The sequence below is a fragment of the Rhineura floridana genome, chromosome 13 (genome assembly GCF_030035675.1).
Source record: "Rhineura floridana isolate rRhiFlo1 chromosome 13, rRhiFlo1.hap2, whole genome shotgun sequence".
Lineage (NCBI taxonomy): Eukaryota > Metazoa > Chordata > Lepidosauria > Squamata > Rhineuridae > Rhineura > Rhineura floridana.
Window position 1 is genome coordinate 21,205,734 of NC_084492.1, and position 15,768 is coordinate 21,221,501.

The window sequence follows — 15,768 nt, forward strand, 5'->3', positions numbered from 1 at the left end:
ACAATGCATAATTAACTAAAAGAATTTTTAATCACAGCCTACCCTATTCTGGTACTCTCCAGTCAGCTATTATGGAATATGACACCCATTAGCCCCAGCCACTGGCCAATGGTCAGGGATGTTGCAAGTTGTAGTCCAAAACATCTGGAAGTCTGCATTATCACAACATACCACTAGTGTGGCTGTTGTTTTTTTAAAGGCTAGAAAAATCAATGAAATATGTCTGTCAATCCATATTAGCCAATGGAGCCTCCATGATTCATGGAAGTGAAACTTTTTACCTTTGATTGCTGGATACAGTGAGACAACAACAGGGCTCAACCATTCTATCATGCCTTGCCTGTGAGCTTTCCTCAGCATATGGCTGTCCAGTGTTGAAGAGCAGATGCTGGGAGAAATAGATCTTTGGTTTGATCCTGCAAGGCAGTTCTTCAGGTAAAGGTTATTTTCCCATCCAGTCCCCTCCCAGACACAACACTAAAGGAACTTGTTTTGTATTCAAGCTAACAAAACAAGAAATGGATCAGACCAATGAGCCAAGATTGCTAATCTACTTCCAATAGTGGGCATACACCAGTTTGAGGAAGTGTATAACAACACTGGAAACTGTAATAATTCCTTCTATTTCCAGTGTTCAGGAGTGAGAGCTGTTGCCTATGAAGCTAAAATGGCACCATCCACACATGAGAGGGAGGTAGCAGCAGGCTTAGAGGAATCCTGAATTTTGCAAAAGTACAAAAATAAATTGGCATGAAAAAATCCTCAAGGGGCACCTCCTCCCCCCCCAAAAAAAGAACTAGCACACTGGAGGTCTGAACATGCTGAGTAGATACAACATGCTGACTGGGAGAAAAAACAACTGAATAGAAGGCCTAGCAGAATGGAGTCACGGAATGCAGGAGAGGGCCTCCTTTGTGGTGGTGCCCTGAATGTGGAATGCCCTCCCCTCTGTGGTTGATGCCAGTTGAAGATGCACCTCTTTGCCAGGAGGTATGACTTAGTCCAACAAGCTGTACATTTGTAGCCAGTCTCTGAGATGGGGTTGAACTGATGTTTCAGTGGTTACATTATAGTATTTGTGTATATTACTGCATTTTCATCTTACACTTAATCTGCAGTAAGATAAAAAATGGAACACATATTGTAGAGGAGGGCATGGCTGATTGACTGGAACAGTGGATGGCCTGGTTCACTTGTCATGGGAAGCCAGGGTTTATGTTAACATAGCTGCTCAAATGTGCTGGCTCCCAGAGGATCTTAACACCTGCTTAGCTCGTCCCAGGCCTTTTTAGGTCACTGTGGGACGGCAGCAAAGCCAAGGTTTGGCTTAGCATCTTGTCCAAACTTGGGGTCGTGGTTATGATTTCTCCTTCTTAATCTCAACCTGTAACCATAGGACAAACCTTGGCTACAGACCATGGTTAACAAGGAGAGACCTTAACCGTAATCCCAGGTTCCGACAATATGCAAAGCCAAACCTTGGCTTTGCTGCCACCTCATGCCAACCTAAAATGTCTGGGGAGGAGCAAAGTGGCTACGATCTCCTTGGGAGCCAGTACATTTGTGCTAAGTCATGGATTGGCTAAGCTGGACTTGCAGACATCACCAATAGGAACAGTCAATACTGCAACACTTTGTTGCAGGTCCCTCCCCTTGTTTTTACCACTAACTTTGCTAGAGTCGTGAGATAGTGCGTTTATGAGTGGAAACAGGTACGTGGAAACCTCATTCCATTGGATTGCAAAGTTAACTTCAGATGGAAGGGTGCCTCCCTTCAATCCTTCATGAAGAGAGAACCCCATAATAAAACAAGAGAATGGTGAAAGAATGCCCCACTAGTTTAAATGGATTAGAGGGTAATCATGGAGGCCAACGGGATTATAGGACTGTGTTTTACAGGCAAGCCAAACAAAGCAGAGGCAGACTTGTGGCTCCCCATCTGTGGAATACGGTATACTCCCCAGTGAAGTCTGCCTGGTGCCATCATTGACATCTTTTCGGCGCCAGGTAAAGACGTATCTTTTCTCCCAGGCATTTGATAGATTGAGATGTTTTGTTTTAGTATGCTGCCAAACCTTCCTGTGGTTGTGTAGGGGTGGTATTGCTATTGTTTTTTGTTATGTTTTTATAGTCTGTTTTGTTTTAACATTGTGTAAGTCACTTGGGGACCTTCGGGTATCAAGCGACTAATTAATAAATAATAAGTAAGAGCAAGCAAACCCTAGAGCATATGTGATTTGATGCCAGTGGAGGCTGGTGCCCATTGGCCCTGGTGGGGCAGAAGGCAGAGAGGCCTACAGTAGGCGGCGCCAGAGCCAACTCATTCAGGCAAGAAAGAAGGCGGGGGGGGGGAGCTGGCTGAGGACAGACTGTGATTGGCCGGGCAGTGTCCTATTTGTTGCAATGGTCCAGCCTCCACTGTTGGATAAAGGAAGATGCCTGGGAGAATTGCCTTTCTCTCCTCCCTCCCCCCCAGCTTGCTGTCAGAATAGAGCAAGCAGCCTCTGAGAGATAGGCACCTCACACATCCCCCCCCACCCCCAGCACAGAAGCCAGTTGGGAAGGGGATAGTTCCCTTTAGCACACTTTAATCCCTAAAACCCTTTTCAATCTCTCGGATCACAACTGACCCAGCCTCCTCAGAGAGAGAGAAGGCACAAAATGCCACTCTCTCCTGTACTGCCTTCAAGTCGATTCCGACTTATGGCGACCCTATGAACAGGGTTTTCATGAGATGGGCACAGTCCAATAGCTTGGTAATTTACAAGAGAGCATTTCACCCCCACTTCTTCCCAGGATATGTCTGCATCAAACATGCACAACTGCTTAATATCTATAGTAGTTGCTTTAGTGTATGGATGGCAAGTGATAATGTGAGGATTTGCAAGCCATCATAGGCGGGAGACAGAAAAGAAATCTGGGTTATATCCCTATACGATTTATTTACAAGCACACACACAGAGAGAAATGGATCCCATTGACACAGTAACAACCAGAAACCCTATTTGTAAATAATCACCATGATGCTTATAGCTTGCTTTGTTCATGCAAACAACCCATATGAAGCATTACTACTGCATCAATCAACGCTCCTTTCCACCGCTACCATTTAACTAGTTGTACTTGCTAGTCTGTATCGGTATTGGAGCTGAAATTGTTTTTATACATGAAATTTTAATTGTTTTGACTGTTAAAATTGCTTTAGGATGTTTCATAGGAAGCGATTCCTAACTGGAATTAAATAGGATTATAATTCTGCTATTCTTATTAGCAGTCCTAGAAATGTATAGATACAAACTGACTTTGGCATTGCCCACAAAGAAACCTGCTGAATCAGAGTTCAGGGTGTGTGTAACAAGCTAACAAATCAATAACTGATAAAAAAAATGGGCCCCCAAATATATGATGCTCCATTTTCCCCCCCGAACAGAATGGCCTAGTTGCAAACGGTTGCCACTACCAATCCCTCTGCTATTAAAACTTGTTTCTAGCAATGGCATTTCCTCTTTTTAAGAGGCATACGGAGAACTCAGCCCATTAAGCTTGTGGTGGGTGGTTTCCTTCAAGGCAAGATGGAGCCCAATTCAGTCCTCAAAACCACTGAAGCTGGCCTTCAAGCTGAGTTTGCGCCTTCCAGGCTGCAGCAGAGACAATTAAGCTCACAGCGAGCATCAGTTCACAGTACCCTGCACATGCGCAGGTGGGAGAAACTTGCAGAGTTTAAATGGACTCAGTATGACAGCAGTCAAAAGAATGAAGACAAGCATGGCCCAACATTCAAACCGCATCAGTTGAGCAAGTTAAAAAAACCACACAGAGCAGCTATCTTGTTCCACTTGTGATTATTAAAAAAAAATGCAGCCCAGGGATGTTGGATGCTGCAACATCTGCCTTAGCTCACAGACAGCTTGATGCCCTGGCAACAAGAGTAATCTCATTGGGTTGTCACAGTTCTAAAGCCTGTTAAACAGCTTTCTGGCTGCTTGGTTAGGAGCAAACAGGGGCTCAAGGGGGTCACAGAAAATGGGAGATGCATTCAGCTAATGAAACACTGAGGAAGGAACCGACAGCTGGTTATCTGCAGTTGTTTACTTTTATTTTTGGAGTACAATTAAATAAATGAAATTTTGGCTGTTGGCACCATGTGCCCACCTCCAGCCCAGCTCGCCTTTTCCAATCTCATCCCTGTCGGTGTTCCAGTGCTGACAGAGATGTACATTAGATTCCGGCTGAGATCTTGCACATCAGTTTTGGGCTCTTAAGAGCAACAGTGATGAGGGATACAGACAGGTTTAAGGGGAGTGATGGGGTAAGCTGGCAATTTCCTCTGGGAATACGCGGGGCGTGGTGGACATCACAGACACACCACACAGTGGGATCGATAGCAATGTAATGAGGGCTGCCCTTAGAAAGAGGCAAAGGGAATAGCAAAGGCGGTGACAAATGAAACGACATGATGAAGCTTCCCTGTGAATGAATGGCTATCTTCTACATCCAACAAGTTCATGGAGATGGGTCCTCCAACGGGGATAATGGGGTGGGGAAAAAACCCCTTCAGCAAGAAATCTGACTAACAAGGCCCTTCTTCACCTGGTATCGCTCTGGTTTGGCAACATCAGGCATAAAAATGAGAAGTATGGCATCAGAACCCCCCCCCAAGAATAGGGGTGAAAAACCTCTCCGCTCAAGGGCCACATTTCCTCATAGCTAACTTTCCAGGAGCCACATGCCAGTGATGCAAAAAGTGGGAAGGGACACCCTGCTCTCTCATCCACACACACCTATTCATATACATCAATAGCCCTGCATTCTCTCTCTCTCTCTCTCTCTCTCTCTCACACACACACACACACACACACACACACACACACACAACACAACACACACACCCTCCCAGCAGCAATTATGCTTGCAGATTCTCTACTGCACAACTAGTAGGTTTGAAGAAGCCTCTCAGCCAATCAGTTCTTTTCCACGCCTAACTGCGGTGCCAGGGGTGGGATTTTGGCAGAGGCACAGCACCTTCCCTACCCAGACGCACCCTCCCCCCTCAAATAGTCCCTGCACAGCAATTAGGCTTGAAAATTGCCTCCTAGTGGCTCAAAGGCTGCTTTCAAGCCTAATTGCTGTATGGGGGGCAAGGTGAGAAGGGGGCCCTGTGGGCCATCTTGGGCCTGAAGACGGGAGGTTTCCCATCAGTCCTAGGAAATACTTCCCACTTCAGCTTGACAGTTGCAATGTGACCAGCACTGATCAAGAGGGTGTTCAAGAGAGCTTCCCACCAGGCCCATCAAGAAAGAGAAGCAGGTTTTCCTCCAAAAAAAGTCATTTATTGAACTTGTTAAACATTATTCAAAAAACGATTTTAAGATTCTAGATAAAAAGGGGGGGTGGAAGTGGTGTAAAAGCAAAAACAAACATATAAAAACAAAAGGAGTTGTCTGATCCATGAACATGCTCCACCACACAAAGAATGAACGCTGCTTCCCAAGATGGGTGGGCTTCATGAACTCTTCACCCCTCACCCACCAGCAGTGGAGATGGGGGTAAGACCTCACTATGGCTGCTGTCTGCACCTTTGATGGATACCTCTGACCTCTTACTACCGCAGCTGGGCATGGAGACCCCACCTTTCCCATGGTATGATAGGGCAAGGTTTGTTGAGCCCCATCAATCCCCCAATTTTTTGGGGAGCGGCTCCAAGCTAAAAAAGAGGAGGATGGGATTAGTGTCTCTGCGCATCAACTTGTATAGGTACAAAGCAAGGCAGATGGTGGGCAGGGCCAGGGTCTGCTTGCACAGAAAAGAAGTATATTTTGGATTATATAGGGCTAACACAACCGGGCTCAGACCCTTCTATCCACCCCACACGTCTGTAGTGTGGATCCATTTTTCCCAGCAAGAGCTTCAGAAAAGAAAAGAAAAAAGCCACATTTTGTTAGCACCGATGGGCACTCTTGTTGCGAGGCTGGTCAAGCCTTGTTAGGACATGCTGGGAGTGACCAGGCCTTGAAGCATGATCATGAGCCGGCGGGCGGGTTTGCTCAGGGTGTTGTGAGGCTCTGCCTGCAGGAACTGGAAGAGCTTCTGCCGCACCTGGTTCATAACAGAGCCCATGTGGTCACGGGTGATGGGGTCACTGTGGTCTAGATGCATCACCGCCTCCTCCAGGTAACTGCAAAGGAGACAGCAGAGCAGAGGCTGACAGTGTGATCCTGTTGGTTACAAAATTGCAGCCTAGGGCTGTGTGTATACACCGTTTTTTAAAAAATTACTTAATTTTTAAAGAAAGTATATACACATGGCCTTAGGAGCACAATGAACACAATGTCTATATAATGAAATTCCATTAGAATGTAGGGAAAGGGCCAAATCAAGCTTCCCAAGTTTCTCATATTTTGTTTACTTAGAGAAAGCAAGTTTCTAGCCCTTACAGATGCAAAGATATGATTGAAAGCATATGGGCAACATCTGATAATCTCACAAATGAGATAGCTGAATGAGATGTTTAGTAGTTGTGGTTGGGACTTCAGTGTCCTGTATAAGCTCTCTTGCAGTCTCCTTGACCAGCAGAACAGAATTATACAAAGTAAGAGAGATACATTTACATATGTTTTTCCTGATGCAGAATTTATATCTAATATTTTAAAGGATGAAACTCACACAGCCCTGCTGTAGGAATCACCTTGTAAGAATCACCTGCCATTTCTTTTTGGAGGGACAGGATGCATCTCCCTTCATGCATTGCTGGGACATACTCACTTCAATTTCAGTTCTGTCCGAACTCCCAAATCCGAGGAGAGTTGCTGAATGAGAGACAAGAGGACGGGTTGGGACAGTGGGCAAGGATGCTGCCCAAACACTTGCTGAGGGTCAACAGTCTCGCAGACGTAGAGGACCAGGTTCAAATCAGCTGCAGTGAGAGCCTGCAGATGAGAAGAGGAAGAATATGAGGAGTAATGCGATCCAACAATATTTGCTTGGAAATCTTTCTATATAGGCTCACTATGGATGAACAGGACTTCTGACACAATAATAAAGAAATAAACAATAGCGGCAGCGCAACTGCTCACTGGGGCAGGACATCGTCAGCGTGTTTTACCACTGCTGAAAGAATTGCACTGGGGCCCTTTAGCTACCGGGCTAAATTCAAAGTGGTGTTGTTGGCATATAAAGTCCTGTACAGCTTGGGACCAAGGTACTTGAAGGATCATATCACCCAGTCGATCACTGCACTCTGCAGGTGAAGGCTGCCTGCAGAAACCATCTCATCAGAAGGTCCTTCTGCACAACTTAAGAAGTGTAGCTTTAGTGCTGTAACACCTTCCCTTTGAAATTCCTTCCACTTAAATACTAGACAGGTACTGCGTCTCTATTGTCTTTTGGGTGCCTACTGAAGACCTTCCCCTTTTAACAACCCTCTTATGTAGAGGCGTTATCCCAGTCTGCATCTGTACTGTAATTGTTCCTAAGATGTTTTTAGAGATGTTTTGTTTTTAAGATTTTTTTTCTTTTTTTAAAAATATGTTTTTAGTATTTTATCATGTTGTTTGCTGTCCTGGGCTCCCTTTGGGAGGATGAGGCAGGATAATAAAACAAACAAATAAAATATAAATATCTTGGACCTCCGCTCCACCCATCGCCCTCTGCTTTGCTAGTAAGAGTCCAGGGCCTCCATTTCGAGATGTGTGTGGTCATTCCATGCCCAGGGACTGACATGGACATCAGGGTCTTATGAGGACACCCAGGGACAAAGGCACAACTAAGTAGCACTGGCAGGATACTTGGACCAAAGAACAACAACAAAAGGTGCATTCAAGGCAATACCTTTTCGTTATGGCCCAGCAGGCACAGATCTGAATTTTTATTTCATAAGAAAGGAGGGGCGGCCCTGCTGACAGCCAGCTAGGAGCTTCTGGGGAAAAGCAGACAATACTTGATGCTTGGTGGGGAGCAGCAATGGGGAACCTAATTAGGCCCATTAGGCCTCCCCACTGGGCCTGCAAAACTGTTTTGTTCTAGCCACATCCACCCACCCTAGATATGATATCAGGTGAGGACAGGTCAAGATGCACCTGGGCAGGTGGGGGAGTTGTAGGTACTGCCAATCGGCTGCACCTACAAAGCCTTGTGCAAAGCCCAGTGCACGGGGCTTTGCAAGTGCCAACAATCAGCTGATCATTGGCGCCTCTGTGCATGGAGCTGTGGAAAAAAAGGTTGCCTGATGTTGCAGGTGATTGACTGGGGGCAAGGACAAACTTGGCCCACAGGGGGTGATGGGGAGATAAGGGTCCAGTTCCCCACCCCTGGTAGTGAGACTAACATCAAGGGGCAGAACTTTTCCACTTGCCTTGCCCCTAACTATTGCCCTGAAGCCTGCTAAAGCCGACTGCCTTGAGAGAGCTGGAAGGGATGCTTGGGGGAGAGAAACCAAGGAACATCAAAACTGAGAATATATGTGGGGCTTGAAAGAAAAGAGCGGCAGCAATGTTTACCTCCCTAGGCAAGAACTGGAGGGGACAGAAAGACCCAGAGAGACAGAGAGAAGACGCAGGTGAGAGCTGGGAGGAAGGCCACCCTCACACAAAATGTGTGTGTGTGTGTGTAGATTAGCAGTTGAGAAGCCCACACTGTCTTTGTGGTACAGAAGTCAATTGGGCCTTGTATTTTTATTTCTATGTTAAAGAGTTTGTTTTCTCTCTCGTATTGTGTTTAAAGCTGTTGGACTGGGACAACTGTTTTTATAGAAAGTTGTATGGATTGACTGATATGCTGATGCTGTGGCTATTTTCAACTGTTGCTATATTCGTTATGTTTATATTGCTGTTTGTCTGATATGTTGACAGCCACTTTGGGCACAATCTTATGGAAAAGCAGCATACAAATACACAGATGATTGCTGATCAATAGCTTGCCAGTGCTGTTGGCACATAGACCACCATCCAACCGTGCAGTATGTGTGTGTGCGCACATGTGTGTGTTTGCCTATCAGGTCTGGGGACCAAGTGTGCTCCTCAGGGCCTCTCTAAATTGCCTTTGGGATTCTCTGCCCAGGCTATGCCCCCTCCCTAGGCCACACATCTCACTGGCTCTGCTCCATACCCTTCTCAAGTACTTTTGTGTCTTTCTTGAACTATGGATAATGCTACTAGCTTGCCTGGCTGGAGTGTGCGTGGGGGTTCATGCAGAAACCTGTGGCTGCACGTAGCCTACTGTGCAAAGCTAAGAATTGTATCAGTTGCTCCAGCCACTTTTTCATCCAGGCACACAGCCCAGTGAAGGTCGCCCAAGAGAAAATACAGCCCGTGGGCTGAAAAAGGTTCCCCGCTCATGTGTGTGTGTGGATATATGTCACTTCAGTTTCAGCTCTGTCCGAGCTCCCACATCTGAGGAAAGCTGCTTAGTGAGAGACAAGAAGACAGGCTGGGACAGTGGACAAGGATGCTGCCCAAATGGTTGCGCACGCACGCATGCGCACGCACACTCTCTCTCTCCCTCTCTCTCTCTCTCACACACACACACACCAACCAACCAATTTACGATTACATTTCGTGCAAGTGATAAAGTGGAGTTGGTCTACAAAATACTACAGCATAATAAATGTGTTTGATCTTTAAAGTGCCACAAAATACATAGACGATTGTTTTTGCCGCAATAAACTAACTCGGCAACCTCTCTGGATATCGCCAGTCTGTTTCGTTGCGTGATCCCAGTTCTAGTATAATGAGAAAAGGGAAAAAAAAACACCTCCCTCTATCTACCTTCTCCACTCCCAATTTTATAATCCTCACACGCTTAAAAACACTGAGAGGAAAATACACCCTTTCCCCAACCTTGAGTGAAAGCATGAAAGAAATGATAAAAGCACACTAAGGAGTAGCTAATCCATATTAAGATGTCTCGAACACACCGCATATAGGATGGTTATATATACATCAACAAGGCTATGTAGTCATGCTTAAAATGTTATACTTTGAACTACAAGACAGCTGCTCTGGATGCCCCCTGCTGGTTCAGTAGCAGACCATCAGCGCCCCTTGGTGACTCCCAGAAAGATAGTTGCAGAACGGTGACAGCAGTGCACTTAAAGCAGGGATGGGGAACCTGTGACCCATGAGAAGCTGCTGGACTACAACTCCCAGCATCCCTGCCCACTGACTATCTGGCTGGGGCTGACAGGAGTCGGAGTCCAACAACATCTGGCGGACCACAAGTTCCTGCATCTTTGGAAACCTCATGGCTATCTCTGTGGAGCTTTGCAATTGCTCCCCTGAAGGCCATCCAGGTCCTTCAGTGGGCAGATGGGAGAGGCAGCGCTGCCTCTCTTGTCCGAGGGATGCGTACCTGCTGGAAGGCTTGATTCAGGTGTCCCTGCTGTAACAGCTGCAACATGTGAGCCTGCTGGGACTGGAAGTCTAGGTGAGTGGCAGGGATTGGTGTGCCTGCAGCCGAGCGCATCGCCTGCATGATGCTGGAGGTGACAGCAGCCTGCTGCTCCTTCATGGCCATGCTCACCTCCCCTTTGATCACTCGCTGGACCTGGGCCAGGATGGAGTCTTGCATGCTGGAAAAAGAAAAAGGGAAGTTGGAAGCATTCTGCAGATCCTTAAAAAAAAAACTACCAGGAGTGGAGAGCCTGCAGGAGCAAGACACTGGCTGCGCATCTGCTCAGGGTCAGAATATTTTCCTTTGCACATGAACTCTTAAGGCAGGCAAGGCAGGCATACAAACAGAAACCTCGCCCGCTGTTCATCACACCAATCCCTCATGTCCAAATACCTTGTGCATCGATCTTGCAGATTTAGATTAGATTTAACTTTCACAGCGACTGAATGGTTCTCCCCCTGCAGGAGGGGATTGAATTAATCTAAAGATTGAGTTAAAGCCATATTGGGGGTCCAGCCAATGTCTTTACCCTGGGACAACTCCGGATAATGTTCCCATCTCATTCTCTGAAGAGCCAAGTGTGGTGTAACGGTTAGAGTGTAGGGCTAAGACCTGGAAGACCAAGGCTCAAATCCCCACTCAGCCAGGAAGCTCACTGGGTGACCTTGGGCCAGTCATCGCCTCTCAGCCTAACGCACCTCACAGGATTGTTATGAGGATGAAATGGTAAGGGGGAGAGCTATGTACACCACTTTGAGCTCCTCGGAGGAAAGGTGGGATATAAATATAACAAACAAACAAATATGGCGACCATTCCCTCAAGCCCGGGGGCGTTCTGGATGCAAAATTGTGTGTGCCCCGTTTTTTCATCTCTGTCTGTGAAAGTGCAGCTGAATCAGTTTGCTTGCAAGTCTCAGGGCTTGTGACTATTGACCTGGCACAAGGCTGATGTGATGGTAATGCTCTGTTTTACCACTCCTCTACAGAGATCTCCCTCACCCCACCTTGCCACTCACTTGCCCACGATGACATGGAGCTGATGCTGCACCTCGGAGTGCATGCTGGCCGTAATGGTGGACGCCAACTGGTCAGTTGTGCTCTGAAAGTTGCTGACCAGCTGCCGGAGCTGGCCTAGCAGAGAGTCCCGGGTGTCCTGCTCTCGTGCTTTCTTATTCTTCATGTGCGTCTCCAGCTGCTGAGTATCTACGAAAGAGGATTCACATTCAGTCAGCAGCAAGCTGGGTACAACCAGAGGCTATTCCTATGGCCTCGGGCTCCAGGCCCTTTTTGCTCATCAGCCTTGATTTCATCCCTCTGTCATATACCTCGAGTCTTCACTTCTATACAGCATTTCAAACTCCGCAACAAGGCATGGGGGGAAAAAGGGCACACAGGAGCTTCACCTAACACATGGGTGGGGAACTTATGGCCCTCTGGATGTTGCTGGACTACAACTCCCCTCTTCTTTGACCACTGGGTCTTGGATGCAAGGGCTGATGGGAGTTGAAGTTCAAAAACATCTGGAGGGCCACACTTTCCCCACCCCTGATCCAATGCACTTCATTTATTGCTGCTAGGAAATAGGGATTTTCAGAATACGCAACGTGAAACCATGCAGAGTTTCTAGCCATCACCCAAAGTCCTGGCCTGGGATGCTCAAAATGTGTTCCTCCAGTGGCACCTACAAGAGTCTTTACCAGGAATTTATATAGCCTGCCCCGTTCCCAAAGGCTCAGAAAGAAGAAAGCATCTCACTAACAATTCCATTAGAAACCCATGCAAAAACTTTAAAAGATGAACAGGTATAAAGACTCCCGACTTGCCAGCTTAACTTTGACCCCTAAAGCCAACCTGAAGAGAAAGGTCTTCCAAAGCTTTCAAAAGCTGCTCAGGCAATTTTTCAAATGGAGAGAATGCTACCATTTCGGAGCAGCCACGGAGAATGCCTCTTTGTCATAAATGATACTGCTAAGAAGGCACTTGAAGTTTAAGAGAACGGGAAGGGACCTTTGTGGAACAAGCAGTCTCTGAAATGCATGATAGCTCAGCAAGCCAAGGGAAGGGCGTCATCGGTCGAAGCCTGAATTGTGAATAGGGTTGTATTCAGCTAAGCCCTAAGTTAGTCATGTCCATTCATTTCAATGGGTCTGCTCAGAGCAAAACTGACCTTGAATACAACCCCTTGTGTCCTGACGTCCATAGGACTGGAGCAATCTGCTGCTCCTGTGTTCAGAAGCAACTACTTAACTCTGAAATTGAGAACAAAGGTTGCAGCTTTCTCACCTTATGAACATAACAGCAGTCCTGGCTAACAGCCGTTGCTGAATCGCAAGTCTACCAAGTTCAGCACCCTGTTTCCAGCAACAGCCACCTAACTCTTTCCAGGAAGCCTCCAGGAGGGGTGTGAAGGCACTAGTCCTCCCGCATTGCCTCCTGGTACTCAGATGCACTGCCTCCAAATGTGGAGGGCTGTTGCTCAGTGGTACAGCATCTGCTTTGTATGCAGACTGTCCCAAGTTCAGTCCTGGCATCTCCATGCAGGACTCAGAATATTCCGTGCCTGAATCCCTGGCAAGCTGCTGCCGGTCAGTGTGGACAATACTGAGCTAGATGGACCAGTGGTCTGACTCAATATAAGGCAGCTTCCTTTGCGGGATGTTTTGTTTAGCCATCACAGCTAGTAGCCTTGAAAAACATCTCCGTCATGAATCGTAGGACAGAAGTGCATTAAGGGTACTAGACATGATTACGGCTTTTCAAAAGGGGGCTCTCCCCTTTCTGGGTCCCCTTGTTTGCCCTCCAGTTTTGTAAACTAGCTAGTATTTCCTGGGGCTGGTAGCAGATGAAGCTGGAAAGAGAGGAGTGGTGAGCGGGGCATACATTCTTGCGTGCCTTGCTTGAAGGTGTCGTTGATCTGCTGGAACATGGACTGACAGCTCTTCTCAAAAGCGGGCAGCACCACACTCTGAAACGCCTCCCTGTAGGCCAACTGCATGGGACCCTGCAAGGCATCAGCCGCCGCCCGGGCAATGGCATCTGTAAGGTTCTGCAATGAAAGCACAAGCACAGTCCGGAAACTCAGTGGGATGACTCATCTCAAAAAAAGTTTCAAGGCCATCAAAAATACTTGGCCTCCCTGGCCTAGTGAATCAAGGACATCACCACCTGGAAGAGAGGAGGCAGCAACGTTGCAGTTGAAGAGGCAGCCTGACCAGCACACGCTACGCCATCACCACAAACCAGCTTCCGTCCACATCAAGCCGGCAGGAATCTGCTTCCCAGCAGCCAAGTCCCACCATTACCTTTGACTTCACCAATTTGGTGACATTCTCCTTTAGCGTCCCCTCGATGGCTGTAAGCTTGGTTGCAATAGTGTTACTCAGCTGCCCAGTGATAGGATCCAAGGTCTTGGAAATGCCTGGTCAGCAAAAGATAGCAAAAGAAAAGTGATACTCTCCCCCATTCTATCCCTCTGAAGAAAGACACTACATTTATTTATTTGTTGCATTTATACCTCGCCTTTCCTCCAAGGAGCTCAAGGTGGCATACATGGTTCTCCCCCCTCCTCATTCAGTTCCCACAACAACCCTCTGAGGTAGGTTAGGCTGGTCTCCCAGATCTTAGTCCTTCACTCAAACTGCTACAACATACTAGCTCTACGAGACTGTTGAGAGAGGACACACATGACCATCTCTGTAACGGTGGTATTCATCCTTCCTGCTTTGTGAACTTTATCCAGAGGGAAGAGAAACTGGAAAGGATAGCTGACGTGTAGCAAAGAAAATCACAGACTCAGGTCTCAGCAAATCTTGGGAACCAGGATCTTCACTGGGCTGGTGATATCTTCTTTTCAATTTCTCTGTTCAGAATCCAAACCCCATGCCAGAAAGCTTTCTGGGCATTACACGATAACCTTCTACTCCAGCCTTCAACAATCTAGTGCCCTCCAGATGTTTTGTGCTAACACTCCCATCACCCCCTGCCAGCACGGATGGGAGTTGTTGTCCAGAACAGCTGGAAGCATCAGATTGATGAAGGCTGCTCTACTCCCAAAGCAGCCTCTACTTTGCCCCTTTAAAAATAGATCAAGCCCCGAGATTGTGGGACTTACATGGTGGCACTGTCTTTTTCATCTCCTCACGGATGGTCCTTTCCAGCCGGTTGCAGGCAGCCGTGGAGAGGGACTGGGAAAGCTGCTGGGACAGATGCTCCTGCAGTTGCCCGCTGCGCTGCTGCCCCTCAGCTAAGGCCTGGTCCAGCCTCCGCTCTGAAACCAAGAGAGTTAAGGAACTTTGCAAAGGGAGGCTGCAGCTCAGTGGCAGAGGGCATGCATTGCACGCAAATGGTCACTGGCACCTCCAGCTACAAAGGAGCTGGTAGCAGGTGATGTGACAGGCCTCTGCCTCAAACTCTGGAGGTAGATGAACCTGGCATAAGGGAGCATGCCATAAAAGTACCAAGTGGGATTCTCATTCCCCATTCCTTACAAGCACGACTGCAATCAAATTTAGCCTTACTGCCCTGGCTATGTTTGAACAAATTTCACATAGATGACAATTTCAAATGGATACGTATTGGATCATCTGGACGGCTTGTGTTAACTTATATGCTTAACTCAAGATGCATGATGATTATTGTATCTAATGTAAACTGAAGGTGATTTATTGTTATTATTAGTAACATTCATATATTATTTCTTTATTTTTAATTTTTGTATCGTTGATGCTTTTATGTCATTTCATTATTTTACTTTGTTTTCTTTTCCTTTCATTGTTAAATCTGCAAATAAAAAAATAGTAAAGCAAAAATAATAAACATTTGTAAGTTTACCAACATATAGTGCCTTTGAAATACTTTAAACCCTACTTCACAGGGCTGTTTTGAGTGCTTGGAGGAAGAGCAAGATAAAAATGAAAGAAAAGAAGAACCACCTGCTGTATGAGGCCAACGGCACATCCGTCCCAGCATCCTGCTCTCACAGTGGCCAGCCAGATACTTATGGGAAGCCTGAGTCCTGACTGCAAACAGGACCCGAGTGCGATTAATGGAAACTTTTTATAATTAAGTTTAATTCTATATATTTAGTTTTATTTTCTACAAATGGCATTTCATGCTCTTTCTTGGATTGGCATTGGGGAGGCTCCTCTCATTGAAGGGGACCAATCAAAGTCATTAGCATAGCTCTGCCGACAAAAAAAAAGCGTAGGCAGGAATAATCATTCCTGGATAATCACCACCACTGAAGGAAGAGGGAGGCCTATGGAATAAATTATATGGCCAAATAAACAAAGGTCTTGAAAAGTGTGTAAGGTCAACAAATTTGTCTGTGAATTGTCTTGGTATTGCTTCTTGAAATGAAAGGTTGTATATAAATCCTCCTCC

General features: G+C 46.6%; 1 protein-coding gene across 5 annotated transcripts in view; it reads right to left on the bottom strand.

Moving 5' to 3' along the window:
• Positions 1–5,293: 5,293 nt before the first annotated feature.
• The window catches only part of EDC4 (enhancer of mRNA decapping 4), a 47,582-nt gene continuing 37,107 nt past the window's right edge, over positions 5,294–15,768 (bottom strand). For 4 of the 5 annotated variants that reach the window (XM_061594063.1, XM_061594062.1, XM_061594065.1 and 1 more), the window contains 7 exons: positions 14,498–14,653; positions 13,689–13,804; positions 13,267–13,432; positions 11,403–11,589; positions 10,345–10,564; positions 6,763–6,926; positions 5,294–6,175 (listed from right to left, as the gene is read on the bottom strand). In XM_061594063.1, the coding sequence (XP_061450047.1) occupies positions 5,983–6,175; positions 6,763–6,926; positions 10,345–10,564; positions 11,403–11,589; positions 13,267–13,432; positions 13,689–13,804; positions 14,498–14,653 (1,202 nt within the window). In that variant the 3' untranslated portion in view covers positions 5,294–5,982. The remainder of the gene's footprint in view (positions 6,176–6,762; positions 6,927–10,344; positions 10,565–11,402; positions 11,590–13,266; positions 13,433–13,688; positions 13,805–14,497; positions 14,654–15,768) is intronic. The other variant, XM_061594064.1, reaches the window with a different exon arrangement.